This window comes from Macaca mulatta, chromosome 3 (assembly GCF_049350105.2).
Source record: "Macaca mulatta isolate MMU2019108-1 chromosome 3, T2T-MMU8v2.0, whole genome shotgun sequence".
Lineage (NCBI taxonomy): Eukaryota > Metazoa > Chordata > Mammalia > Primates > Cercopithecidae > Macaca > Macaca mulatta.
Window position 1 is genome coordinate 52,473,772 of NC_133408.1, and position 27,817 is coordinate 52,501,588.

Genomic DNA, 27,817 nt, shown 5'->3' on the forward strand with positions numbered 1-27,817 from the left:
TTAGCCAGGCTGGTCTCGATCTCCTGACCTTGTGATCCGCCCGTCTCGGCCTCCCAAAGTGCTGAGATTACAGGCTTGAGCCACCGCGCCCGGCCCTGGTTTTTTTTTTGAGACAGGGTCTCGTTCTGTCGCCCAGGCTGGAGTGCAGTGGCGCGATCTCGGCTCACTGAAGCCTCCCCTTCCCGGGTTCAAGTGATTCTCCTGCCTCAGCCTCCCGGGTAGCTGGGATTACAGGCACGCGCCACCATGCCTGGCTTATTTTTTGTCTTTTTAGTAGAAACAGGGTTTCACCATGTTGACCAGGCTGGTCTCGAACTCCTGGCCTCAAGTGATCCACCCATCGCGGCCTCCCAAAGCGCTAGGATTACAGGTGTGAGCCACTGCTCCTGGCCTAGATGTGATCTGTTTTAAGCAGCTCACTTTGGCTGCTTGGAAAAGAATCGTTTCTACAGCTCAGGGAAGACCGCCCTGTTCAATCTCTAAACACCCCTCCCGTGCTTCCTGTCTGGGCTCCGTCTTCTCTCAAGCAGGGGAGCCAGGCTCAGGATCTGTTCTGGTCAGAGTTCTCCAGAAAGACAGAACCACTAGGAAATAGATAGAGATCCATAAGAATGAATTTATTAGGGGAATTGGCTCATGCAATTATTGAGGCTGAGACGTCCCCCGGGAGGGCATCTGCAGCTGGAGACCCAGGGAAGCTGGTATTGTGGCTCAGTCCAAGTCTGAAGGTCTCAGAACCAGGGAAGTCAATGGTGTAACTCTCAATCCCATGCCAGAGGCCTGAGAACCCGGGGTGCTGCTGGTGCAGAGTTCAAAGCCTGGAGCCCCGAGTCCTGATTTCCAAGGGCAGAAGGAGGAGGGTGTCCCAGCTCCAGGAGAGAGAGAGAAAATTCAGCTTTCTCTGTCTTTTTGTTCTACCGAGGCCCTCAGCTGACTGGATGGTACCTGTCCACGCTGATTCCAATGGCAATCTTTCTGGAAACCCCCTTGGATATACCCAGAAATAACGCCTTACCCGTTATCTGCACATCCCTCCATCCAGGCAAGCGGCCGCCCAAAATGAACCACTGCAGGTTCCATCCACTGTGGCCCAGAGAAGAGACCCCAGGGGATGCAGGACCCAGAAACCAAAGCCCCTGGGCCTGGCCGAGTCTGGGCTGACACCGAAGCAGACCACAGCCTCTGTGCCCTTCCAGCTAAGAGCCTGGAAGGATGGCCAGGAGTGTCAAGAGGAGCCGTCCCAGCCATCACTGCCACTGAAGTCAGCAATGCCTGCTAGAGCTCTGCGAGGGATCGGGGTCAGGACATAGATATGCTTGTGTTTTTGCAGCGGGTTCTGGTGGTGGAGGAGGAGGAGGGAGAGGACCTCGATCAAGGAAGAACTTGGAAACGTCTAGAGCAGGGGCTGGGAGCGGTGGCTCATGCCTGTAATCCCATCACATTGGGAGGCTGAGGCGGGAGGATCGCTTGAGGTCAGGAATTTGAGACAAGCCTGGCCAACATGGCAAAACCCCGTCTCTCTACTGAAAATACCAAAAAGTAGCCGGGAGTGGTGGGGGGCGCCTATGATCTCAGCCACTGGGGAGGCGGAGGCAGGATAATTGCTTGAACCTGGGAGGCGAAGGTTGCTGTGAGCCGAGGCACAACTGCACTGCAGCCTGGGTGACAGAGCAAGACTCTGCTCTGAGACTCCGTCTCAAAACAAACAAACCAAAAGAAGCGTCTAGAGCAGGGGTTGCAGCTCACAGGCCTGCAAAGGGCAGGCAGCTGAGATACTCAGGTGAAGAGATGCAGGGCTGAGACACAATTTGCCTAGTAAACACCTGGGAACATTCTCCACGTTCATGAAGAAACTGGGGGCCCCTCTGAGTCTCTTTCTCTTCCTTGCACTTTTGGGAAGGAACAGTAGAGGCTTCTTTTCTGTACCCAAGGAACAGGGCGGTATGAGGACCACGACAAACGCACCCACGACCTGGCTTCCGTGTCAGGGGACACCCGGGAGTGGAAGGAACTGAGGTCACCCGGGGCCCCCTCCCTGCTGAAAGGTGGGGGCGGGGGGGACAGCTGCCACTTCACTCCGATAAACTGTTGCCATACGGGCCCTGGGTTGAAGGGTCTCCCAGTTTTTCAAGAAAAGATGGAAGGCCAGATTTGTATGCTCTTTCTCAATGTTTAAATGCTGGTGGAATTTTTTCAAAACACACTGGGTGGGCCAAAGAAAACAAGCCTGGCCTAGAGATAGGCTGTTTTCCTTTCCTGGACCCCCAAAGGTGCTCAGTGCCTTGGGTTTTAAGGGCATCTGACTTCCTGGATGGTAATGAGTGGCAGTGTGTGACCAATGGTGAGGTCAGTGCCCAGAGCACCAACGAGGTGGGGAGATAAGTTCCTGTAGGATGACTTAGGGCTCCAGGGCTGCCTTCAAGGTGGGGTCAGGAGTTCGAGACCAGCCTGACCAATATGGTAAAACTCCGTCTCTACTAAAAATACAAAAATAAGCCGGGAGTGGTGGTGGGCACCTGTAATCCCAGCTACTTGGGAGGCTGAGGCAGGACAATCTCTTGAACCCGGGAGGCAGAGGTCGCAGTGATCTGAGATGGCACCACTGAACTCCAGCCTGGGTGACAGAATGAAACTCCATCTCAAAAAAGAAAAAAAAAGAACTGGCCAGTGACCATCAGCTATCTCTGGACAGCAGATGAACAATGAGCAATGAAGGCCAGAGGCCAACAGTGAGAACAGCTTAACATCAATTTTTGTAAAATATTATTTAAAAAAAAAAAAAAGTCCAGGCGCAGTGACTCACGCCTGTAACCCCAGCACTTTGGGAGGCCAAAGTAGGTGGATCACTTGAGGTCAAGAGATCAAGACCAGCCTGGCCAACATGGCAAAACCCCATCTCTACTAAAAATTCAAAAATTGGCCAGCTGTGGTGGTGTGTGCCTGTAATCCCAGCTACTCAGGAGGCTGAGGCGGGAAAAGTGCTTGAACCTGGGAGGTGGAAGTTGCAGGGAGCCGACCTCACGCCACTGCACTCCAGCCCAGGTGACAGAGCAAGACTCTGTCTCGAAAAAATAAATTAAAAGAAAAAAAGAAAACCAGAGAGAAAGAATCTTCTCACTGCTCCATCTCCGTCTTCCCCAGCCACTGTGAGAGGGGCCTGACTCCCCGTGGGGGTGAAGAACCAGAGGCATGGCCTTCCTGGATCACACAAATTACCTGAATTGCTCTTCTTCTGGCCACCTGTCCCTGCCCTCTGCGGGAGAAAGGCCCAGACTGCAGGGGAATCTGCCCTCCCAACAGATATGTGTGTCTGAGGACTTGAGAACCTTCCTTCTTCTATGGGAGGATTTAGGGGTCTTGGATTTTTTTTTTTTTTTCTTTTTGAGACAGTCTCACTCTATTGCCCAGGCTGGAGTGCAGTGGCGTGATCTTGGCTCACTGTAACCTCCACCTTCCAGGTTCAAGTGATTCTCCTGCCTCAGCTTCCCGAGTAGCTGGGATTACAGGTGCCCACCACCACGGCCAGCTAATTTCTGTATTTTTAGTGGAGATGGGGGTTTCACCACATTGACCAGGTTGGTCTTGAACTCCTGACCTGACGTGATCTGCTTGCCTCGGCTTCCCAGAGTGCTGGGATTACAGGCGTGAGTAACAGCACCCGGCCAGTGCTAGCTTTACAGAACACACACTCCTTGGTGGCATAAACACAGGGGAAGATCCTAATGGTTGAACTTTTTTGGATTTAAAGTCAAGGTCTCACTCTGTTGCCCACGCTGGAGTGCACTGCCGGCCTCAAACTCTTGGGCTCAAGAGATTCTCCCACCTTGCCCTCCAGAGTAGCTGGGACTACAGGCGTGTGCCACCATACCTGGCTAATTTTTAAAAATTTAAAAATTTTTATCGAGATGGGGATGTTGTTACATTGTCTAGGCTGGTCTCCAACTCCCGACCTCAAGTGATCCTCCCTCCTTCGCCTCCCAAAGTGCTGGGATGACAGGCGTGAGCCACTGCACCCGGCCAAACCATTTGTTTTTCATGGGCTATTCTAGGAACACATGTGGTGTGCAAGGCAGGGCCTGCAGTACAGGTAGGAGCTGTGCTGTCCGAAAATCACCACCTTCTCCCAGACCCACATTTTTGGAAGGGGGCATAAGGGGAAGGTGATCAGAAGCACCACAGGCAGTATCTGAACTCAGCGCATGGCCCCTGGCGCTCTGGATATGGGAACCTTCTGTAACACTGAGACCTGCAGCTGTGTTTTTTTGTTTTTTGTTTTTTTTGAGACGGAGTCTAACCCTGTCGCCCAGGCTGAAGTGCAGTGGCGCGATCTCGGCTCACTGTAATCTCCACCTCCCAGGTTCAAATAATTCTCCACCTCAGCTTCCTGAGTAGCTGGGATTACAGGCACCCGCCACCACACCTGGTTAATTCGTCTTTTGTATTTTTAGTAGAGATAGAGTTTCACCTTCTTGGCCAGGCTGGTCTTGAACTCCCGACCTCGTGATCCACCCCTGCAAGCATTTTTTTTTTTTTTTTTTCTGAGTCGGAGTCTCGCTCTGTCGCCCAGGCTGGAGTGCAGTGGCGCGATCTCGGCTCACTGCAAGCTCCGCCTCCCGGGTTCACGCCATTCTCCTGCCTCAGCCTCCTAAGTAGCTGGGACTACAGGCGCCCGCCACCGCGTCCGGCTAATTTTTTTGTATTTTTAGTAGAGACGGGGTTTCACTGTGGTCTCAATCTCCTGACCTTGTGATCCGCCCGCCTCGGCCTCCCAAAGTGCTGGGATTACAGGCGTGAGCCACCGCGCCTGGCCTTCTGCAAGCGTGTTTTAAAGACGGTATCCAGCTGGGTGTGGTGGCTTACGCCTGTCATCCCAGCACTTTGGAAGGCCAAGAAGGGCTGATCACTTGAGGTCAGGAGTTCAAGACCAGCCTGGCCAACATAGCGAAAACCCATCTCTACTAAAAATACAAAAAAATTAGCTGGGTGTGGTGGTGCACGCCTGTAGTCGCAGTTACTTGGGAGGCTAAGGCAGTATAGTCACTTGAACCAGGAAGGTGGAGGTTGCACGTCACTGCCCTCCAGGCTGGGCGACAGAGTAAGACTCTGTCTCAAAAAAATGCAAATAAATAAAGGTGGCATCCGTGTCTCAGTGAGCATCGCTGAAGGAGTCAATGGAAAGCTGAAATTGGCTAAAATGATTTAAGAAAAGAGCTGGCCAGATGCAGTGGCTCACGCCTGTAATCCCAGCACTTTGGGAGGCCAAGGCGGGCAGATCACCTGAGGTCAGGAGTTCAAGACCAGCCTGGCCAACATGGCGAAACCCCATCTCTACTAAAAATACAAAAAGATCAGCCAGGTGTGCTGGTGCATGCCTGTAGTCGCAGCTACTCAGGAGGCTGAGGCAGGAGAATTGTTCGAACTGGGGAAATGAAGGTTGCAGTGAGCCAAGATCGCGCCACTGCCCTCCAGCCTGGGCGACGGAGACTCTGTCTCAAAAAAAAAATCCAAATAAATAAATAAATAAACAAATAAATACATAAATAAATAAAGGTGGCATCGGTGTCTCGGTAAGCATATGCTGAAGGAGTCAATGAAAAGCTGAACTTGGCTAAAATGATTTAAGGAAAAAAGAGCTATCCAGGTATCCATCTGGAGCAACCACCTGTGGTAGATGTGGTGCTGGGCTTGGTCTGTCCCTGATGCCATCTAACCCTCAGGCCACCCTAAGGAAGGCTCTGCCATGCCCCTCTGCAGACGGGACACTGAGGCCTGGGGGGTAATTGAACATGCTTACCATCACAGTTAGCAAGGGCAGAGCTGGGATGAGAGGATCAGGGTGGAACTGAGATTTCCTGACAATGATTCTTTTATTTTATTTTATTTTATTTTATTTTTTTGAGACAAGCTCTTTCTCAATCTCTGTCCCCGACGCTGGAGTGCAGTGGCATGATCCTGGCTTACTGCAGCCTCAACCTCCCAGGCTCAAGCGATCCTCCAGAATAGTTGGGACTACAGGCAGGAACCACCATGCCCAGCTACTTCTTGTATTTTTTTTTTTTTTGTAGAGATGGGGGTCTCGCCAGGTTGCCCAGGCTTGTCTGGAGCTTCTAAGCTCAAGCAATTCCATCACCTCAGCCTCCCAAAGTGCTGAGATTACAGGTGTGAGCCACTGCACCCAACCCCCTGACAGTAATTCTTGAAAGGTGCTCAGCTTTTGCTTCTGTGGGAGCCCCAAGGACCAGAACCAGACCTGCCCTGAGAAGGGGCTAGACCTCCCATCTTTCAGAGCCTCACCGGCCCACCCTGCATAGAGAGGAGTGGCGCAGTCTAGAGTGGTTCTTTTTTTTTTCAGACCATACTCTGTCGCCCAAGATGGAGTGCTGTGGTTCAATCTGGGCTCACTGCAATCTCCACTTGTGTTCAAACGATTCTTATGCCTCAGCCTCCTGAGTAGCTGGGATTACAGGTGTGTTGTGCACCATCACACCCAGCTAATTTTTGTACTTTTAGTAGAGATGGGTTTTCTACTAACCCCATTGGCCAGGCTTGTCTTGAACCCCTGACCTCAGGTGATCCACCTGCCTCGGCCTCCCAAAGTGCTGGGATTACAGGTGTGAGTCACTGTGCCCGAGTGGCTCTTAAATCAGACTTCTGAGTCCAAAGCTAGCTTCTTCGACTAAGTTATACAGATGGCTTTGGGCAGGTTCCTCACCCTCTGGGGCCTCAGTTTCCTTATCTGTGACATAAGGGAGGTCATATACCCACCTGAGTTGATAATGCATCCAAAGGGTATGGCGGTAGGCCTGGCCCATAGGAACCTGAGTCAGGGGGAGCCTCACTGTCATCTTCATCAACAGCAGTGAGAGGAGCAGGAAGGGGGGTGTGGGCTCCTGGGGCCCTTCCTCCAGGGATCCACCATCAGAGAGTGCTCTCCCAAAGGTGGGGAGACAGCAGCTCGCCTGTTGTTCTGTATCACCCAGCATTTCAACTCTCCCAGGCCACCATGGTTGGCAGGTCCCAATTTCTACTGAGATCACCCCATGGAGGTCATATGGCCAGGGTCCCACACCCCAGCCTCACCACTTCCATCAAGCCAAATGCTTCCCATTTCCAGCCCAATGATGGTGCTAACTTCTCTGCCCCTCCTCGGAGATCCCCAGCCCCAAATAACCTCCCCTGATCTCCAGGGTATCTTGGTGACAATACGTGCCTGCCTCCCTTAGCAGGGTCAGCTGCTTCTATCAGTCTCAATGCCCTAGAAACCGAGCAGAAAACCCAAGTATTAACAGCCTACTGTATGCAAAGTCTGAGTCTGACCCTGGTGTTATATTCCTTGATCTTGAGAATGCCCCCAGACACAGATAAGAGCTAATGGCTCACAAAGGCTGGGTAAGGTGGCTCACGTCTGTAATCGCATAATGCAGCACTTATGGAGGCCAAGGCAGGAGGATCGTTTGAGGCCAGGAGTTTGAGACCAGCCTGGGCAACAAAGCCAAACCCTGTCTTTACAAAATATTTTATTATTTTTTCTTTTGAGACAGAGTCTTGCTCTTGTTGCCCAGACTGGACTGCAGTGGCACGATCTCGGCTCACTGCAACCTCCGTCTCCCGGGTTCAAGCAATTCTCCTGCTTCAGCCTCCCGAGTAGCTGGGACTATAGGCGTGAGCCACCATGCCCAGCTAATTTTTGTATTTTTAGTACAGATGGAGTTTCACCATGTTGGCCAGGCTGGTCTCCAACTCCTGACCTTGTGATCCGCCCGCCTCGGCCTCCCAAACTGCTGGGATTACAGGCATGAGTCACCACGCCCAGCTACAAAATTTTAAAAATTAGCCAGGCATGGTGGCACATACCTGTAGTCCGTTATTTAGGAGGCTGAGGCAGGAGGATCCCTTGAGCCCAGGAGGTCGAGGCTGCAGTGAGCTATGATTTTGCCACTGTACTCCGGCCTGGGTAAGCAAGCGAGACCCTGTCTTCAAAAGAAAAAAAGAAAGGCAGGGTGACCTGCCCAGGGATATGTGGTAGGAACAGTGGAGTGGAGAGAGAGTACTTGATTAGGTGCCTTGTTGGAGGATATTCCCCACACCACGGTGCCATGGGGAATCACATAAGCTGGTCAAGTGTGCCTCACTCAAGCACTTGAGGCTGTGCTCAAGCACTCAGACACCAAGTTTGCAGAGGGGGTCAGGGCAGGAGACACACACAACTCACTGCCAACCCCAGACTCTGGACCTGGGGCACCTGCTAAGCACTTTCTCTGTAAGATCTCACTTAAGCCTCCCGTGAACAGCCCTATAATGTGGATGCTATCACCTTCTTCACTGTTCTGCAGAAACTGACAAATAAAGCCAGTTACACCAGGCTAATTTGGACTGAGGGGCTGGGGTGTGTGTGGTCAGAGAGAAGCTCCAGGAAGGAAATCGTGGACTAGAACAAAGTCTGAAGAGTGTGAAGAAAAGCATAGATTAAAAAAAAGAAAGAAAGGAAGAAATGTGGCCAGGTGTAGTGGCTCACACCTGTAATCCTAGCACTTTGGGAGACTGAGGTGGGTGGATCACCCGAGGTCAGGAGTTCGAGACCAGCCTGGCCAACATGGTGAAACCCTGTTTCTACTAACAATATAAAAATTAGCCAAGTGTGGTGGCGCCCGCCTGTAATCCCAGCTACTTGGGAGGCTGAGGCAGGAGAATCGCTTGAATCCAGGAGTCAGAGTTTGCAGTGAGCTGAGATTGCGCCACTGTACTCCAGCCTGGGCAACAGGGTGAGACTCTTGTCCCCCACACCAAAAAAAAAAAAAAAAGAAAGAAAGAAAGAAATGTGTTTTACTGCCTGCAAGCTTGAGTTCTTCCTCCAGCACCCTACCCACCAGGGCCCCTCAGAGGCCTGGTTTGAGGAATGGATATGGTAGCCTTGTCATCTGCAGGTGACACCAGGCCTGCAGGTTGTTCTCCAAGGCGTCACCCCCTCATTCTTTTTTTTTTTTTTTTTTTTTGAGACAGAGTCTCACTCTGTTGCCCAGGCTGGAATGCAGTGGCACAATCTCAGCTCACTGCAACCTCCGCTTCCTGGGTTCAAGTGATTCTCCTGCTTCAGCTTCCCGAGTAGATGGGACTACAAGTGTGTACCACCACACCTGGCTAATTTTTGTATTTTTTAGTAGAGATGGGGTTTCACCATATTGGCCAGGCTGGTCTTGAACTCCTGACCTTGTGATCCGCCTGCCTCAGCCTCCGAAAATGCTGGGATTACAGGCGTGAGCCACCGTGCCCAGCCCATACACTCCCTCATTCCTGACTGTGCTACTGTAGTGGACCACACAGCCCAAAATCATTGCTCAGCTGGGAGGGGGTGGAGGGAGTCCAGCCTGGGTGTGTGCAAAGGAGTCATCCAGAAAGCTCACCGTGGGGTCTGCCCTTAGAGCTGCACTTGCCTGGGGTCAAGCCCTGGGTGGCTGGGGAAGGTTACCTGGAGGCCCAGGGGCCAAATGCAGGAGCAGGTTCCCATCAGGAAATCGGAGGAGTGAATCAGAGATCCAGCTCCTGCATGCAGGGGAGTGGGCACGGGCAATCCCCTTACCCCAGGGTCCTTCCCCAGCCTCACCTCTAAGGCAATGAAGGAGGGTTGAGTCTGAGGGCACCCCTGACACCTCCACCTGTCCCCATCCCCTATCAGCGTTCCAGATTCTAGTGCAGGCCCAAAATTCTAACCCCAAAGAAGAAGGGTGGTGGGTTGTACTTCCTCCCACCTTTTTTTTTTTCCTTAAGACTGGGTCTCACTTTGTCCCCCAGGCTGGAGTGCAATTAGCTCACTGCAGCCTCCAACTCCTGGGCTCAAGTGATCCTCCTGTCTCTCGGCTTCCAGAGTAGCTGGGACTACAGGTGCGCACTACCACGTCTGGCTAATTTTTAAAATTTCTTGTAGAGACGGGGTCTGGCTATGTTGCCCCAAATGGTCTTGAATTCCTGGCCTCAAGCGATCCTCTTGTCTCCACCTCCCAAAGTGCTGGGATTATAGGCGTGAACCACCGCACCAGGCCTTAATTTCACATTTGAACTCTCCCACATTAAAAAAATATATAATAAAAAATAAAAAAATAGGCCTAGCGTGGCAGCTCACACTTGTAATCCCAGCACTTTAGGAGGCCAAGGTAGGAGAATTGTCTGAGCCCAGGAGTTCGAGACCAGCCTGGGGAACATGGTAAAGCCCCAACAGGATGGATTTGATCCCTACACGAATTGAAGCTGCCCTGCTAAGGAGGGCCTGCCTGGAGATGAGACCCTCGTCCTGATGCCTCAGGGTCACGGGGTCAGGAGTGAGAGGGCTAGAACAGAAGCAGACAGGCTGGGCATGCGGGCTTACACCTGTAATCCCAGCACTTTGGGAGGCCAAGGCGGGTGGATCACCTGAGGTCAGGAGTTCGAGACCAGCCTGGCCAACATGGTGAAACCCTGTCTCTACTGAAAATATAAAAATAAGCCAGGCATGGTGGTGCACACCTGTAGTCTCAGCTACTTGGGAGGCTGAGGCAGAAGAATCACTTGAACACAGAAGGCGGAGGTTGCAGTGAGCTGAGATTGCGCCATTGCACTCTAGCAGCCTGGGTGACAGAGCAAGACTCTGTCTCAAAAAAAAAAAAAAAAAAAGAAGTAAAAGCAAAAGAAGACAAGATATGGCAATCAGTGTGCAGAGGAGGGGCGACTGGAGAAAGACTAGGGGTCAAGTGGGCAAGACCTGGGTGGGCTGGGTGGGAGCGGGGCTGGATGTGGTGCTATGCACCAGGGAAGGGACATAGAAATGGGGGGCAGTCTGGGAGGAAGACTTGCTAGCACCGTATGGGGACACAGTACACATCCAGAGTGTCCAGGCACCCTGCAGGCAGAGCTGGTGTGCAGGGCAGAAAAGAGTCCCCAAGACGTTACTGAGAGCAGAGAGGTCACACCTTCCTCAAGGCCGGCCGGAGGATGCAATGGCTCTTTGTGTTCCAAGAAGCAGCTCTTACCAGGGGGCTGCCTGCCCGGCCCCCAAGTTTCTCTAGTCTCCTTACTACAGACCTCTCCCTTCCTGCCAGCCTCCCCCATCCCCACAGCTCAGCCAATCTGAAACAAATAAACAGCTTCCCTTCCTCCAATAAAAATCAGCATTAGACATTCCATCCTGCAATTGTCAGATGTGCCCTTCCCGGGCTTCCAAAGCAGAACAGACCATCCGTGCCACAGGAGCAGAGGCCACCACTGCCACCTCGCCGAGGCTTGCATCAAGTACAGGGCACCTCAATAAATATCCATTGAATTTATATGAATAATAGGTTAACTATGTAATCAACACCTCACTAAGTTCCTGACATAACATTCCCCATTTAATTCTCACAACAACCCAGGATATTCAGAGTATCATTTCCAGTTATTTTTTTGGTAGAGATGGGGTCTTACTACGCTGTCCAGGCTGATCTCAAACTCCTGAGCTCAGGCAATCCTCCCGCTTCGACCTCCCAAAGTGTTGGGATTACCAGTGTGAGCCACCATGCCTGACCTTATCCCTATTTTAAAGATGAAACCAGGCCAGGGTGTGATGGCTCATGCCTATAATTCCACCACTTTGGGAGGCCAAGGCAGGAGAACTGTCTGACGCTTTTCCTGTTACGTGCACATCCTCAGAAATGACCCTTGGCATCAGCTTTTCCATCTTGGGTTAACAGTGGAAAGGAGTGCAGGGAGTGCAGGAGGGCATAGGCGGGGAGGAGTTGGGAGTGGGGGGCAGGCAAGGCTGAACCCCAAACTGCTCTTGCCCACTGCGTGACTTGGGGACAGACAGTTCCTTCCTGCAGAGCTGCTATAAGGGTGAATGATGGGGAATTCCAGTGGAAGCCTCATGGATAGTGGGTGCTCAAGAAGAATCTGCTGTGGCCGGGAGCAGTGGCTCATGCCTGTGATCTCAGCCCTTTGGGAGGCCGAGGCAGGTGAATCACCTGAGGTTAGGAGTTCGAGACCAGCCTGGCCTACATGGTGAAACCCCATCTCTACTAAAAAATACAAAAATTAGCTGGGTGTGGTGGCACATGCCTGTAGTCCCAGATACTTGGGAGGCTGAAGCAGGAGGATCGCTTGAACCCAGGAGGCAGAGGCTGTATTGAGCCGAGATTGCACCACTGCACGCCAGCCTGGGCGACAGAGTAAGACTTCATCTCAAAAAAAAAAAAAAAAAAGATGGGAACATCAGACACTGGGGACTCCAATAGACGGGAGGTTGGGAAGGGGAGGAAGGTTAAGAAATTACCTATCGTCGGACACAATGTTCACCATTTGGATAATGGACATGCTAGAAGCCCAGTCCTCACCGGTATGCAATATATCCACGTAACAAACATGCACGTGTACCTCCTGAATCTAAAATAAAATTTTAAACATTAATTTTTATTTTTTTTGAGACAAGGTCTGGCTCTATTGCCCAGGCTGGACTACGGTGGCACAATCTCGGCTCACTGCAGCCTCCACCTCCTGGGGTCAAGCGATCCTTCCACCTCAGCCTCCTGAGTAGCCAGGACCACAGGCACACGCCACTACACCCAGCTACATGTTGTATATTTTGTAGGGATGAGGTTTCACCGTGTTGCCCAGGCTGGTCTCGAACTTGTGAGCTCAACCAATCCACTCGCCTCTGCTTCCCAAAGTGCTGGGATTACAGGCATGAGCCACCATGCCCGGCCTCAAATTTTATTGTTTTTAATTGTGGTAAAATACACATAACAAAATCTACCATCTTAACCATCTTTAAGTGTGCAAGTCAATCGTATTAAGCAAATCTGCAATACTGAGCACAACTGCCACCATCCATCTCTAGAACTCTTCATCTTACACAATGGGAACTCCACACCCACTAAACACCAACTCCCCAACTCTTAGCCACCATCACTCTTTCTGTCTCTATGACTCTGGCTACTACACCAGGTATTTCATACAAGTGGGATCATGCAATATTTGTCCTTTTGTGACTAGTTGATTTCACACAGCATGATGTCCTCAAGGTTCATCCATGTTGTAGCATGTGTCAGAATTTCCTTCCTTGTTCCCCCCTGCATAATATGCCTTTGCGTGAATACATCCCATTTTGTTGATCTGTTCATCCATCAGTAGACACCTGGGTCACTTCCACCTTTAGGCCCTAGTGAATAAGGTTGCTGTAAATGTGGGTGCATGGCCGGGTGCAGTGGCTCACGCCTGTTATCCTAGCACTCTGGGAGGCCGAGGCTGGTGGATCACTTGAGGTCAGGAGTTCAAGAACAGCCTAGGCAACATGGTGAAACCCCATCTCTACTAAAAATGTAAAAATGAGTCAGGTGTGGTGGCGTGCACCTGTAATCCCAACTACTGGGAGGGCTGGGGGATGAGAATCTCTTGAACTCAGGATGAGAATCTCTTGAACCCAGGAGATGGAGGTTGCAATGAGCCAAGATCATGCCACTGCACACCAGCCTGGGTGATAGAACAAGGCTCAGTCTCAAAAAAAGAAAAAAAAAATGTGGGTGCACAAGCAAAATCCCAGGTTTTTAGGCAGAGATCTAGCTCAGAGGTTGGAGTATATTCAACATGTTATGGTAAGGGCAAGGCTGAGTATATGGCACCTAGACACCAGTTTTCCATGTAGGCCAGGAGCTATATAGCTCACGCCTGTAATCCCAGCACTTTGGAAGGCTAAAGCAGGAGGATCACTTGGGCCCAGGAGTTCGAGACCAGCCTGAGCAACAGAGCGAGACCCCGTCTCTATAAAAAATACAAAAATTATCTGGGCGTAGTGGTGGGTGCTTGCAGTCCCAGCTACTCAGTGGGGCTGAGGCAGGAGGATTGCTGGAGCCTGGGAAATCGAGGCTGGAGTGAGCTGAGATTGCATCACTGCACTCCAGCTTGGGTGACAGGGTGAGACCCTGTCTCAAGAATTTTTTTCAAAAAGTTTTAATTTAGCACCATGGAGGGCCCGAAGGGACTGTGGACACCCTGAATCCCACTGGCCCAGCGTTTATGCAACTGGGCTGGTTCCTCATATTGCAGATCTGTTGTAAGAGAAAACCTTTCCAGCCGTGTGCAGGCTCAGAAGAGACCAATTAAACCTTTTACAACGTTTTTTTTTTTTGAAATGGAGTTTCACTCTTGTTGCCCAGGCTGGAGCGTAGTGGCATGATTTCAGCTCACTGAACCTCTAACTCCCTGGTTCAAGCGATTCTCCTGCCTCAGCCTCCCAAGTAGCAGAGATTACAGGCGTCCGCCACCACACCAGCTAATTTTTGTATTTTTGGTAGAGATGGGGCTTCACCTTGTTGGCCAGGCTGGTCTTGAACTCCTGACCTCCGGCGATGCACTCACCTTGACCTCCCACAGTGCTGGGATTACAGGGGTGAGCCACTGCACCCAGCTACAAGTGACTTTTTTAATCCCTGGCAGATGAAAGTCAACACCAAGGGTCAACGAGTCCTGAGCCCTGGACATGGACCTGGGGGTGAAGACAGAAGGGGATCGGGACCAGCCCTCTCACCTTCTCATCCTGCACCCCGAGGCATGGGTGATCCCAGGAAGCCACTCACCAGGCATCAGGGTGGCTTCCCGGAGGAGAGGATGCTGAAGCCGACGTCAAGAAGTGTCTGTGTTAGGTTTAAGGACCCACGAGAGTTCTCTGGCTAGACTAAAGGTAGGGTGATCACATAGCCAGGTTTGCCCTGTTGTCTGCAGGCTGTTGTTGTTGTTGTTATTAGTAGAGACAGGGTCTCATTATGTTGTCCAGGCTGGAGTACAGTGGTGCAATCTTGGCTCACTGTAACCTCTACCCCCCAGGCTCAAGCAATCCTCCCATCTTTGCCTCCTGAGTAGTTGGGATCACAGGCACGCGCCATCATGCCTAGCTAATTTTTGCATTTTTTGCAGTCGGGGTCCTACCATGTTACCTGGGATGGTCTCCAACTCCTGAGCTCAAGCGATCAGCCTGAAGTGCTGGGATTACAGGCGTGCAGGGATTACAGGCATGAGCCACTGCTTGGCCAATCTAGTAATTATTTTAAGTACTTCCTGCTATTCTAAAAACTGTTTGTTCCCATCTCAATGATAAATGGCAGGGTCATTTCATTCCTTATCTGTTGCTACATAACAAATTACCCCAAATCTCAGTGGCTTGAAACAACAACAAACTTTTATTATCTCTCACAGTTCCTACGGGTTAGGAATTTAGGTGTGGCTGAACTTGGCAGTTCAAGGCATTGGCTGGGGCTGCAATCCACTGGAAGGCTTGCCTGGGGCGGAAGGATCTGTTTTCAAAGTCCCACTCTGCCGGCTGCGGGCGGGATGCCTCAGTTCCTCTCCATATGGGCCTCTCCATGGGGCTGCTTGGGTGTCCTCAGGCTTTGGTGGTTGGTTTCCCACAGAGCAAGGGATCTGGGAGGGAGGGAGCGCCACGCAGAAGCTATCCTTTTGTGCCCTAGCCTTGGAAGTCTCGCAGTATTGCTTTTACCATCTCCCAGTGACTTGGAAGAAAGTAGCTAAGACAGACATTTAAAGGAGAGGCGGGTGGAGGGATCCTAGCTTTTAAAACCGCCAGCAGCTGGGAGCAGTGGCTCATGCCTGTAATCCCAGCACTTTGGGAAACCAAGGCGGAAGGATCACTTAAGGTCAGGAGTTTGAGACCGGCCTGGACAACAGAGTGAGACCCCCTCTGTAAAAAAAAAATCTAAAACAAAACAAAACAAACTACCACGGTTGGCCAGGTGCGGTGGCTCACGCCTGTAATCCCAGCACTCTAGGAGGCTGAGGTGGGCAGATCACTTGAAGTCAGGAGTTCAAGACCAGCCTGGCCAACCTGGTAAAACCCATCTGAATTAAAAATACAAAAAATTAGCTGGGCATGGTGGCGGTACCTGTAACCCCAGCTCCTCAGGAGGCTGAGGCAGGAGCATCACTTGAAACCAGGAGGCAGAGGTCGCAGTGAGCCAAGATTATGCCACTGCACTCCGGCCTGGGAGACAGAGTGTAACTCCATCTCCACAAACAAAAACAAACAAAACAAAACTACCATGGTTACCTCAAACAGGGCATGTGTTGGGAAGGGAGTAGACAGAGCCAGACTGGATAGACAGAAGACATCTGATCAAGGAAGATTCAGGCCGGGCGTGGTGGCTCATGCCTGTAATCCCAGCACTTTGGGAGGCCAAGGTGGGTGGATCACTTGAGGTCAGGAGTTCGAGACTACCCTGGCCAACATGGCAAAACTCCGTCTCTATTAAAATACAAAAAAATTAGCCAGGCATGGTGGTGCGTGCCTGTAATCCCAACTACTCAGGAGGCTGAGGCGTAAGAGTCGCTTGAACCCAGTAAGCAGGGGTTGTAGTGAGCTGAGATCACGCCATTGCATTCCCGCGTGGGTCACAGAGTGAGACCCTGTCTCAAAAAACAAACAAAACCACGCAAGGTAGAGATGTGGTCGGGGATTCGGAAGGAATGCATGAAGTCCACCCAGCACCCACTCCAGTTGTGTCCCTCCTTCCTCGTGGACTCCCCCCTGCCCCTGCACTCCCAACCAGGACCCCTGTGTGGGCCTCTGGTCCTCTCACCCTCTGCTTTTGCTGGAGAACACACAGGACTCACATCTTTTCCTCCCACGGGACAGAAACTTCTTTCGCGCCTTCTATCGGGCCTTGCCTACAGCAGGTACACGCTGTGGGGTTTCTGCGTGAACACAGCGTACCAATTTGCACCTGCCACAGGACAGCGGCTTATTCCCTGCAGACACCTTTCTCTTTCCAGCCTCCAGGCATTTGCTCCTACAGCCCAGAGGGATGGGGCTGCAATGAGCATTTGGGCTGCCCTAGAGGCAGGAGGCAGGAAGCTATCTGGATAGTTCAGGAAAGAGATGAGGAAAAAGGAAAAAGGCATAGGAAAAAGATTTGGGAGCTGGGGTTGAGCCAGCCCCTTTCTCTGGGCAGCAGCAGACTATGGCTGTCCCGAGTGGGCATGGGCGAGGCTCTGGGGCTCACCCCGTGCCCTCTCCACCCATACCCCTCCCCTGATCCATCTGTGCCCACCCACTCCTGTTCCCTGCTTGCTCATCTTGCTTTATCCCCAGCACCTCCTGACATTTTCTCATGTCACCCATCACCCCATTCTTGGCTCAGATGGTGCCGCCTCCTCTAGGAAGCCTTACTGGCTTACAGCTCTGTGGTCCTAGAGCATTTTGGATGCCCCTCCCCAGAGGCCGACACCTAAGTGACAGGTGAGGTCCTAGGCTTAGTTCTGCGAGAGCAGTGACAGCATCTCCACTTTCCAGAATCAGGATGCGATTATGTTTGTGTGTAAAAAGTTTTCTAATCCTGGGCTTTTCTGGCTCTGCCCTCACAAACTGGTGCTGGCCAGTGGCCCCAGGGCCTTCCCAGTTCATGCTTAATGGCTGGGTATGGTGGCTCACGCTTGTAATCCAGCACTCTGGGAAGTCGAGGCAGCCAGATCACTTGAGGCTGGGAGTTCGAAACCAGTCTGGGCAAAATGGTGAAACCCTCTGTCTACTAAAAATACGAAAATTAGCCAGGCATGGTGGTGGAGACCTGTAATCCCAGCTACTTGGGAGACTGGGGCAGAAGAATTGCTTGAACCTGGGAGACAGAGGTTGCAGTGAGCTGAGATCATGCCACTGCACTCCAGCCTGTGCAACAGAGCAATACTCCATCTCAAAAAAGAATGCTTATTGGAGCTTCTAGTGGACCAGGTACTCTTGAGAGTATTTGACGTCGTTTATCTCATCAAGTCCTCACAACCACTTAGGTTGCAGGCATGATCACCATCCCTGTTTTACAGGTAAGAAACATAGCACAGAGAGGTCAAGCAACTTGTCCAAGGTCACACAGCCAGGATGAGCAGTGCTGGGATTCCAGCCGAGGTGTCCCAGGGCTCTAACTCCCTTGGGCTACCTGTCGTTTCCCTAAACTGCAGTGAGACAGTGGCCTCAGCCCAATGTGCTCTGAGGAATGATGAGGGCTCTGCATGGACTTTGTGCAATTTTAAGCTTTTCTCCCATAAATGTCTCTTAAGACTTTAGTGTTCACTAGCCGGGCACGGTGGCTCATACCTCCCAGCACTTTGGGAGGCCGAGGCAGGGGGATCACAAGGTCAAGAGTTCGAGACCAGCCTGACCAACATGGTGAAACGCCGTCTGTACTAAAAATACAAAGATTAGCCGGGTGTGGTGGCGTGCGCCTGTAATCCCAGCTCCTCAAGAGGCTGAGGCAGGAAAATTGCTTGAACCCGGGAGGCGGAGGTTGCAGTGAGCCGAGATTGCGCCACTGCACTCCAGGTTGGACGACAGAGCGCGACTCCGTCTCAAAAAATAATAATAATAAATAAAATAAATAAAAGACTTTAGTGTTCACCGTGGCTCATTTGCAAGATTTTCTGCAGGTAGGAACACGAACGATCCAGAGAAGGTCAAAACAAACCAGAGACGTGCATTCAGCAGATCCGGGCATTCAGCAGAAGGTTTTGATGGGCACATGCTTATTGCATACTTGTCTGTGTAGTTTTTGCCAATCCAATGGGCTTTCTAGACTGGAATGTAAAGATAACAGCATTTCACGGGCAAAAAGGAGGGTGCTGCTCGGCCGGGCATGGTGGCTCACACCTGTAATCCCAGCACTTTGGGGAGGCCGAGGCAGGTGGATCACCTCAGATCAGGAGTTCGAGACCAGCCTGGCCAACATGGTGAAACCCCGTCTCTACTAAAAATACAAAAATTAGCCAGGCATGGTGGCTTATACCTGTGATCCTAGCACTTTGGGAGGCCGAGGTGGGAGGACTGCTTGAGGCCAGGAGTTCAAGACCAGCCTGGGCAACACAGTCTCTACTAAACATAGAGTAAAATAAATTAGCCAGGTGTGGTGGTGCACGCCTGTAGTCCCAGCTATTCGGGAGGCTGAGGCAGGAGGATCCCTTGAGCTCAGGAGTTTGAGGCTGCAGTGAGCTCCAGCCTGGGTAATAGAGCCCCTGTCTCCAAAATAAACAAATAATAAAGAGGTGGCTCCATAATAATATTAATACAAAAATAGAGGGGACTCTGGGAGTAGGTTCACCCCGTTCCAGGGGTCAGGGTGAGCCAGACAGATGGGGCACACTGGGATTCCACCTAGATCCAGGGTCACACAGTGGTCTGTGCACAGTAATCTCTCTGCCCCTCACACCTGAGTCAGCCTCCAGGCCTGTCCTAGGTAGATCAGCTACGGGACCGAGTGCCTCAGTCCCACTGTGGACAAGGCCATCACCCCTGCTGGGTCCTCCACCTCCCTGTGGCGGAGACCATCCATCCAGGTGGCAGGCCCCACCTTGAGTGGTGAATCCTGATTGGTCCATGATGGTCTCCCTCCCTGTGCCTGTGATAGGCTGAGGCATGTTCATGTGACCCACTTCTGACCAATGAGATGAGGAAGTCTGTGCAGGGATGGGGGTTACCCCGGAAAGGTTTTCTCAGGGACACCCTAGAGGCAACAGCGCCTTCCTTCACCGAGTTTCCTCCTGACTGCCCAGGACGCCCGGAGCCACTCCAGCCATTAGAGTGGGGCTATGCTTCTGTGCCATGGTTAGTAGCCAAGCAGAAATTGATGACCTCATCAAGCCTTTAAGTTACTCAAGCCTGGAGCTGCCCAACCCATAAACTCTGATCACACAAAGTTCAAACTTCTTATTGGTTATGTCCTGGCTTTTTGTTGTTTGTAGCTCAAAGCATCCTTGCTGGCCGGGCGCAGTGGTTCATGCCTGTAATCTCAGCACTCTGGGAGGCCAAGGCGGGAGGATCACCTGAGGTTAGGAGTTCGAGACCGGCCTGAGCAACATGGCGAAACCCTGTCTCTACTAAAAATTCAAAATTAGCGGGGCGTGGTGGCAGGTGCCCGTAATCCTAGCTCCTCCAGAGGCTGAGGCAGGAGAATTGCTTGAACCAGGGAGGTGGAGGTTGCAGTGAGTCGAGATTGCACCACTATACTCCAGCCTGGGCAACAAAGTGGGACTCCATCTCAAACAAACAAACAAAAACCACAAAGCATCCTTGTTGATAGCCCCTGGTTACATTTAATCTTCTTTTTTTATTGTTTTTCAGAGACAGGGTCTCTGTCGCTCAGGCTGGAGTGCAGTGGCGCCATCATAGCTCACTGCAGCCTCAAATTCCCGGGCTCAAGTGATCCTCCCACCCAAACCTCCTGCGACAGGTGTGCACCACCATGCCTGGCTATTTTTTAAAAATTTATTAAAAAAAAATTTTTTTTTATGGAGATGGGGTCTTGCTTTGTTGCCCAGGCTGGTCTCAATCTCCTAACTTCAAGGGATCCTCCCACCTCAGCCTCCCAAAGTGCTGGGATTATAGGCATGCGCCACTGGGCCTGGCCTCATCATTTTGAGTTAAGCCCATCCTACTAGAGGAACAGTGAGCCCAATGTGCCCTCAGGGAAGCTGAAATGGAATCTAGAAGGATGCAAGGGGAAGAAAAGGGTAAGGCAAGAAGTAATACTCTAGGCAGAAAGAACAAAGGCCTGAAGGCTGGAGGCACCCTAGGGTGTGGCTGGAAGCTTCCAGGTGAGGCTGGAGAGACAGGTAAGGTGGGCCACAGAGGGCCCTCAGCTAGGTCAGAGAGCCTCAGGGTTACCACAGAGGACAAGGGACACTCCGCGGACAGACTTGACTTCATCTACCCGGGTCTTGCCTTCTGGCTTTATGCTGAGAATAAATAAGCACATTCCTCGCCTAGTCCAGCCACACCCAGATGCTTCTCCAAAGGTCGTGGGTGGAAGCTTGGTTCAGCAGACCTGGGCCAGGGTCGCTGGGCTCTGCTTCTACCAGGTGTGATTCTGCCTTCTACAACGACGTCTCTTCCAGCCCCCAGGGCACTCCTATGAGACTCTGGCAAATACTTGGGCTGAAATCTGGGTCACTCTGATGGTCAGAAATCCATCAAACAGACATTTACCAAGTGCCTACAAAGCAGGGTGCTAAGCGCAGCGGGGACGGGACCTGGTTCAAATCCCAATTCTGTTTCTTTCCAGCCGTGCGGCCTTGCTGTTGTACTTCTCCAAAGCTAGTGTCTTCACCACTCTGCAAAATGTGGCAAAGTCAACGGTAGCTCTCATCATCACTGGTAGGTACTGTGGTGATGGTGGTGGTGGGGAGGGGTGGATCAAATCATGCACAAAAAACCTGCAGGTTTATAACCTAGGTAAGAGAAAAAGACAAGCCAATAACACGTTGTTATGGGCAAAAGTTGAGAAATACGTAAGGTGCCTGGAAGGAAGTGTCTGAGATAGGTTCTAAGGTTCTAACGAAGTAGAATGTCTAAGCAGGTCGTGGTGGCTCTCGCCTGTAATCCCAGCACTTTGGGAGGCTGAGGTGGGCAGATCACGAGGTCAGGAGATCGAGACCATCCTGGCTAACACGGTGAAACCTGTCTCTACTAAAAATACAAAAAATTAGCCGGGCACCTGTAGTCCCAGCTACCAGGGAGGCTGAGGCAGGAGAATGGCATGAACCCGGAAGGCGGAGCTTGCAGTGACCAGAGATTGCACCACTGCACTCCAGCCTGGGCGACAGAGTGAGACTCCATCTCAAAAAAAAAGAAAAGAAAAGAAAAAAATAAAGAAAAGGCCCACCAAGGCCAAGTAGGCGGGAATATAGAAAGGCCAGCATTTCAGTTCTGTGCTCCCAAACCTTTCAGAACAGTGTGCTGCAGACAGAAGGGCTGGACATAACCATTCAATGGGGGCATCTCTTGCAACCTGCAATAGCAAAAACGCGGAGCTTACGCAGAGAGGTGCAGGTTTGCACATTTAAATCCCGGGTCTATCACTTCTTACGTGACCTTGAGCAAGTCACTTAATCTTTGAGCCCCAGGTTCCTGGTTTGCAAAGCAGGTTTAATACCTAATACACAGAACGCACCTGCGGGTCCTGGGGTCTAGATCCCCTCTTCCGACTAGTTAATTCCGAGTGTGAGCCACTGGCCCTTACGGCTTTTCTCCTTCAAAAGCCCTAAGGACCAGTGGCTCATGCCTGCAAGTTCATGCCTGTAACCTCTGAGAGGCTGAGGTGGGAGGATCATGTGAGGCCAGGAGTTCGAGGCCAGCCTGGGCAACACAGTGAGACCCCCATCACTACAAGAAATTTAAAAATTAGCTGAGTGTGGTGGTGCGTACCCGCAGTCCCAGTTGCTTGGGAGGCTGAGGTTAGAGAATTGCTTGAGCCTAGGAGTTCAAGGCTGCAGTGAGCTATGATGGTGCCACTGTACTTCAGCCTGGGCAACAGAGTGAGACCCCATCTCTTAGAAACAAACAAACAGCTCTAAGATCTAGTGCCGTCTCCTGCAGGTAGGCACCCAGCCTTCTAGGTACCCTGCTAGACCAGCCCTTCCCTGACTCCCCCCTGCTGTAGAGTGATGGCCTCTTTCTTTCTCTTCCACCAGGCTCTAGGGCTTGGCAGAGGAAGGGGCAAGGCATCTCTGTATGGCTTGGACCCAGCCACACCCCCACACAGAGTAAATGTTTCCTAATGCCATTCCCTTTCCACAACTCCACTCCACGAGAGGGAAGAAGTGACTTAAGTCTGCTAAGGGGCGGAGGGAAAGGTTCAGGAAGGTTTCAGGGTGCTGTCATTAGCTCTTGAGGATTGAACAGAATGGTGGGTGGGGAGAATATTCCAGGCAGATGGAAGAGAGGTAGATACAAAGGCACAGAGGTGTGTAGGGAACAATAAGGCAAATTGTGTATTTGCTGGGGGAGGGCTAAAGATGAGGATTCAAGGCCAGGCACAGTAATCCCAGGACTTTGGGAGGTTGAGGTGGGAGGATCGCTTGAGCCCGGGAGTTGGAGGCTGCATTGAGCTATGATGGCGCCACTGTACTCCAGCCTGTACAACAGAGCAAGACTGTCTCTAAAAGAGAAAAATAAAAAATAAAAAAATAAAGATGAGGTTTCAGGATCTAGATCCCAAAGGGCCTCGAATGCCATGTCAATGATGTGATGCTATAGAATGTGACTGACAAAATTGTAAACGGGCTGGGCGCGGTGGCTCACGCCTGTAACCCCAGCACTTTGGGAGGTCGAGGCGAGTGGATCACCTGAGGTCGGGAGTTCGACACCAGCCTGACCAACATGGAGAAGCCCCGTCTCTACACAAAATTGGACAGGCGTGGTGGCACATGCCTGTAATCCCAGCTACTCGGGAGGCTGAGGCAGAAGAATAGCTTGAATTTGGGAGGTGGAAGCTGCAGTGAGCCAAGATCACGCCATCACACTCCAGCCCGGAGAAGAGCAAAACTGTCTCAAAAAAAAAAAAAAAAAAAAAAAAGTAAACAGGTGGCACAGGGACCCTCAGGGCATGCTATGCTAGTCTGGGCTAAACTTAGGTTTTGGAGAGGGAGGTGACAGAGCTATGGGTCAACACCCGGGGGCAGGTATTGCAGGAAGATTCTAGGGGGTTCTACCTGGATGGCTGATTACTGAAAACAGCTTAAATGCTATATCCCCACTCTACGACCCATTAACACTTGCTCAAAAGCCATTTCCCACAATCATCCCACGCCATCCACACAGTTCTGTGTCCACGAGTGGGCCAAGTAGTGCTATCTCTATTTTACAGACGGACAAAGTGTGAGCCAGAGGAGAGACACTTCACCTCAGCCATGCAGGCAGGGAGCTCTGGTCATGATCCGGAGCCACTATCTGAGCTCAAAGTGCTTGGGGTGGCTGGTCCTCAGGCATTTGACAAATGTTCCGACACCTTTTGAGGCCAGACCAAGGAAACGCAGAGATGGCCTTTGGCCTCTGAGTCATCTTGAAACTGGACTAGTCAGCTGGGTCACCTGGGCCTGGGACAGGACAGGCTGCTTCTGAGGGAGGGAGGAAGGAGGATCCACTGAGAGGTAGGTTTTCTTGTGTTCACAGAGGCCAGCAGAGGGGCTTGTCCCCAGAGGCATGCCTATCCATGAGTCCCCAAAGGGAGCCCTGAGTTGGGGGTTGGAAGAAGTCCAGTCCCTCCACCAAGGGGAAGGGGCTGAGGGATCCTGCCCTTTGCTACCTTTCTAAGAAGCCCCCAAATGCCCCCTCCTTCCAGCACCCAGGCCCAGTGAACAGCCGCAGCCTGAGTCATCATCCTCATTTGAATGGTGGCCGAGAAATCAGCCAGGGGGCTGCCCAGGGCTGAGGGCCAAGGCTTGGAAAAACAAGGCTGTTCTGTTACCTCCAAGCCTTGGAACGTCAAGCCCGGCTAGGGAGTGGGGGGCAGAGGGCAGGCAGAAGCAGGATCTGAAAGTGTCAACAGCCAGAGGGGTCTTTTGTGTGAGGGGTGGGGGCGCGGTTCAGAATCCGAGCTGTTGGCTTTTGTTTTCAAATGACCTGTTTAATCATTACCCTTTGCAATCAACGGGGAGCACAGGCTCCATGGCAGAGTCTAGGCGAGGATTTCAAATCTCCATACCCTACTGAGCAGCCGGAGAAGAAAGTAAACAAGATACCACCGGCAGATCTGGCTCCATCTCGCAAACAATAGCCGGACTGAGCACCCGGCTCAGACACACACATCAAAGTGAGATTTCCAAGCAAGAACTTTCACAGGCAGATAACAGGCTCGGATGGAATTATTTCCCTGTGTCCCCTGAGCTCAGTGCCAAAGGGGGCAGCCTAAGGGGGCTGTCATTTTCACGCTAACCTTGACCTGTAATGTATTCATTCATTTTGCAGTGAGGGAGAGCCACCACCGCCCCAAACCGCGAAAAACCAGTCAGTAACAACTTTATCATTCCCTTTTAACAGTCACAATGGTGGGCAAACGAGACTTAAGTTCCAGCAGCTAGCTGGTACTCACACTCCCCTGGGCTCAGGCTCCTTCAACAACAACAACAAAACCCTAATGCAAGCACCCACCGGAGCTCACAAAGTCAAACCTTTACCTGGCACAGGGAAAATCCGAGTGAGAGGGAGACAGTGAGAGTGTGTGTGTGTCTGTGAGTGTGTGTGTCTCCCTCTTTTACCTTCCAAGGCCTTCAACTATTTTTCCCCCTGCAGCATCCAAGCCCAGCCTCAAGGCAGATGCATAAACACGCCTGCTCCTCCCCTTCCACGGTTGGGCAAAACATCCCCCACCCCTTTTCCAGGACCCCAAGGAGAAAGAATCACGTCCTCTGCAGCCCCTCCCTGGCCTTCGCCCAGCCCCCCTTCCCCCCCAATTCCAGGCCGTCCGCGAACAAGCCTCGTAGGCACCTTGAGATAAACACCCACTAATGATTTTATGATTTTCTGCTCTGGGTAACCGCGCTCAGCGGAATCCCTCCCCCCGCCGTGGCGACGGGGGCCGGCCCAACCGAGGGATGAGGGGGATGGGGGCGTTAGTTTGTTTTTTCCACGGCCGCGTCCTCACACCTGTCTTTCATTCATTCATTCGTTCGTTCCTTCATACATTCACGGATCCGTCACTGCAACCGCCCCAGCCCCCCGGATTTCGGAGAGGGGGCTGCGATGGGGGAGGGGGTGGGAGATGGGGGGGGTTACGACGGAGGTGGGGGGTGGCGCACCGGGGGGTGGAGGGTTGCGGGGGGTCCGGGAGACAGGACCCTGTGGCTCGGGCTTTGTCAGACGCGGGCGAAGCGGCGGCGGGGGCGGGGCGGGGGCGCTCCCGGGGCCCGAAGTTGTTTTCCGAGGCGCGGCGGCGAGGACAGCGGCCCGGGGTGCGCCCCCTTTGTCTGTCCCCGGCCGGCGCCGCGTCCCCGCGCGCTCACCTGGTCTTGGAGGACAGGAAGGCAAGTTTGATCAGGCCGTAGGTGAACAGCGGGATACTCTCCTTGGCGACGCTGGCAACTTGCAGCCGGTGCTCCAGGATGTGGAGTTCCATCGTCCGCCCGCGCCCCGTCCGCGGCGGCTCATCCGCGGGGGGACGAGCCGCGGCCCCCGCCCCCTCCGCGCCCTGCCGGCACCGACAGCCGGCCCGGGGACCCGGGAGCTCGGCGCCGGGCGCGGGGGGCGGCGGCGGCCAGGCCGGGCCGGACAAAAGGGAGGAAGCCAGCCAAGTTGCGAGGGGGAGCCGCGGGGCGAGGGAGGCAGCGCCGGCGGAGCAGCAACCGAGGGGCCGAGCGGCGGAGCAGCGGCGCGCGGCGCCCGGCGCGGGGAGCAGCTGGTGTTCGCTGTAACAAACAACTTGCCACTCAAACGCCGGCCCCCGCTGCGCATGCGCGGCCCGCGCGCGGCCTGCCGGGACTTGTAGTCCGCTTGGGGGGCTCCCCTGGTGCTGCTGCTGCTGCTGCTGCTGTTGCTGCCGCGGGGGCTGGGCGGTCGAACTACCGGCAGCCCGGTGCACGGGAAATGCAGGAGCGCGGGCACCCTCAGGGCCACGGGGAAGGTCGAGGGGAGGCACTGGGCGGGTGGAGCCAGCCCGAGCCTAAGTGCGCCCTCTGGCACCCACTCAGGCTCGGTACTAGGCGCTTGGAGTGTAAAGCGAGCAACCCAGACGACTCCGGTGCTGGAGAAGGCCCGAGTCTGGGAGCGCCAAGATGTAGGGCAATCGGTCATGAGAGTGCAGAGAAGCCAAACCGAAAAGCTTGCTGGGGACACGGTGGGAGGGGATTGACAGGTCAAAGGGGGTGACCCGGAGGAGGGGACATTCAGGCTGGGTTTTGAAGGATGAATGGGAGTTCGTAGCGAGGGAGTGAGGACGCGCGGATGGAGGACAGAGGCCTTCCAGGCTGCAATACAGCGTGTCCAAGGGCACAGAAGCGTGAAAGCCCCCACGGTGCTGTGTTTGGTTTTGTTGCAGCGGAAAACGTGAGGGAGGAGAGAAAAGAGATAAGGCAGGCACAGTCACTAGGAGTCAGGTCGGGAAGGTCATGTGTGCAGAGCTAATGAGGTGGCCATTTATCCCGCGGGAGAGGGGGCGATGGGGACTGCGAAGGCTGAATTCGGAGAAAATGTAAAATGCGTCTGAGGCACTTCCAACCCCAGGGCCCATGCGCCCGGACCACAGAGGTTCCTCCTTCATGGCTGGCTGGTTTTGAAATGTTCTGGGTTAAAGTGACTGGTGCTTCGACATTTGGCAGAGTAATTTGGGGATGTGATGGGTGAGATCTATCTGCCAGGGCAGGCTGAGAACTCTCTTTTAGGGGAAAATTGCAGCTGTGCTCCCTCACCTTCCCTCAGCCCTCCTCTGTTAGGTAGGAACATACTAGGTTTTGTCATTTCCACAAAAGGGTGAAAAACCTGGAATCTGTGGTAGATAGATCTTAGAGCATGCATATCCCCCTCCCACTTTATTTTCTGTTACTTTATTTTATTTACTTTTTAGAGACAGAGTCTTGCTCTGTTGCCCAGGATGGAATGCAGGGGTGCAATTATAGCTCACTACAGTCTCAAACCCCTGGGCTTAAGCGATCCTCCCGCCCCAGCTTCCCGAGTAGTTGGGACTACAGTTGCACAGCACCATGCCTGGCTAATTTTTTTTTTTTACTTCCATCCCCCGCAACCACCCCCGGACGGAGTCTTGCTCTGTTGCCCAGGCTGGAGTGCAATGGCGCGACCTCGGCTTATTGCAGCCTCCACCTCCTGGGTTCAGCGATTCTTGTGCCTCAGCCTCCCAACTAGCTGGGATTACAGGCATGGGCCACCACAGCCGGCTAATATTTGTATTTTTAGTTAGAGACCAGGTTTCACCATGTTGCCTAGGCTGGTCTTGAACTCCTGCCCTCAGGTGATCCACCCACCTTGGCCTCCCAAACTGCTGGGATTACAGACGTGAGCCACTGTGCCTGGTTTTTTTTTTTTTACTTTTTGTAGAGAGGG

The 27,817-nt window shown here is 52.6% G+C and overlaps 1 protein-coding gene across 2 annotated transcripts in view; it reads right to left on the reverse strand.

Moving 5' to 3' along the window:
• The window catches only part of CASTOR2 (cytosolic arginine sensor for mTORC1 subunit 2), a 67,870-nt gene extending 41,697 nt beyond the window's left edge, over window positions 1-26,173 (reverse strand). Inside the window, exon 1 of one of the 2 annotated variants that reach the window (XR_013414642.1) lies at window positions 25,768-26,173. Coding sequence is in view for 1 of the 2 variants with exons in the window: in NM_001266104.1 (NP_001253033.1) it covers window positions 25,768-25,880 (113 nt within the window). In the remaining variant the exon portion in view is untranslated. 2 annotated transcript variants of the gene reach the window in all.
• Between the last annotated feature and the right edge of the window lie 1,644 nt (window positions 26,174-27,817).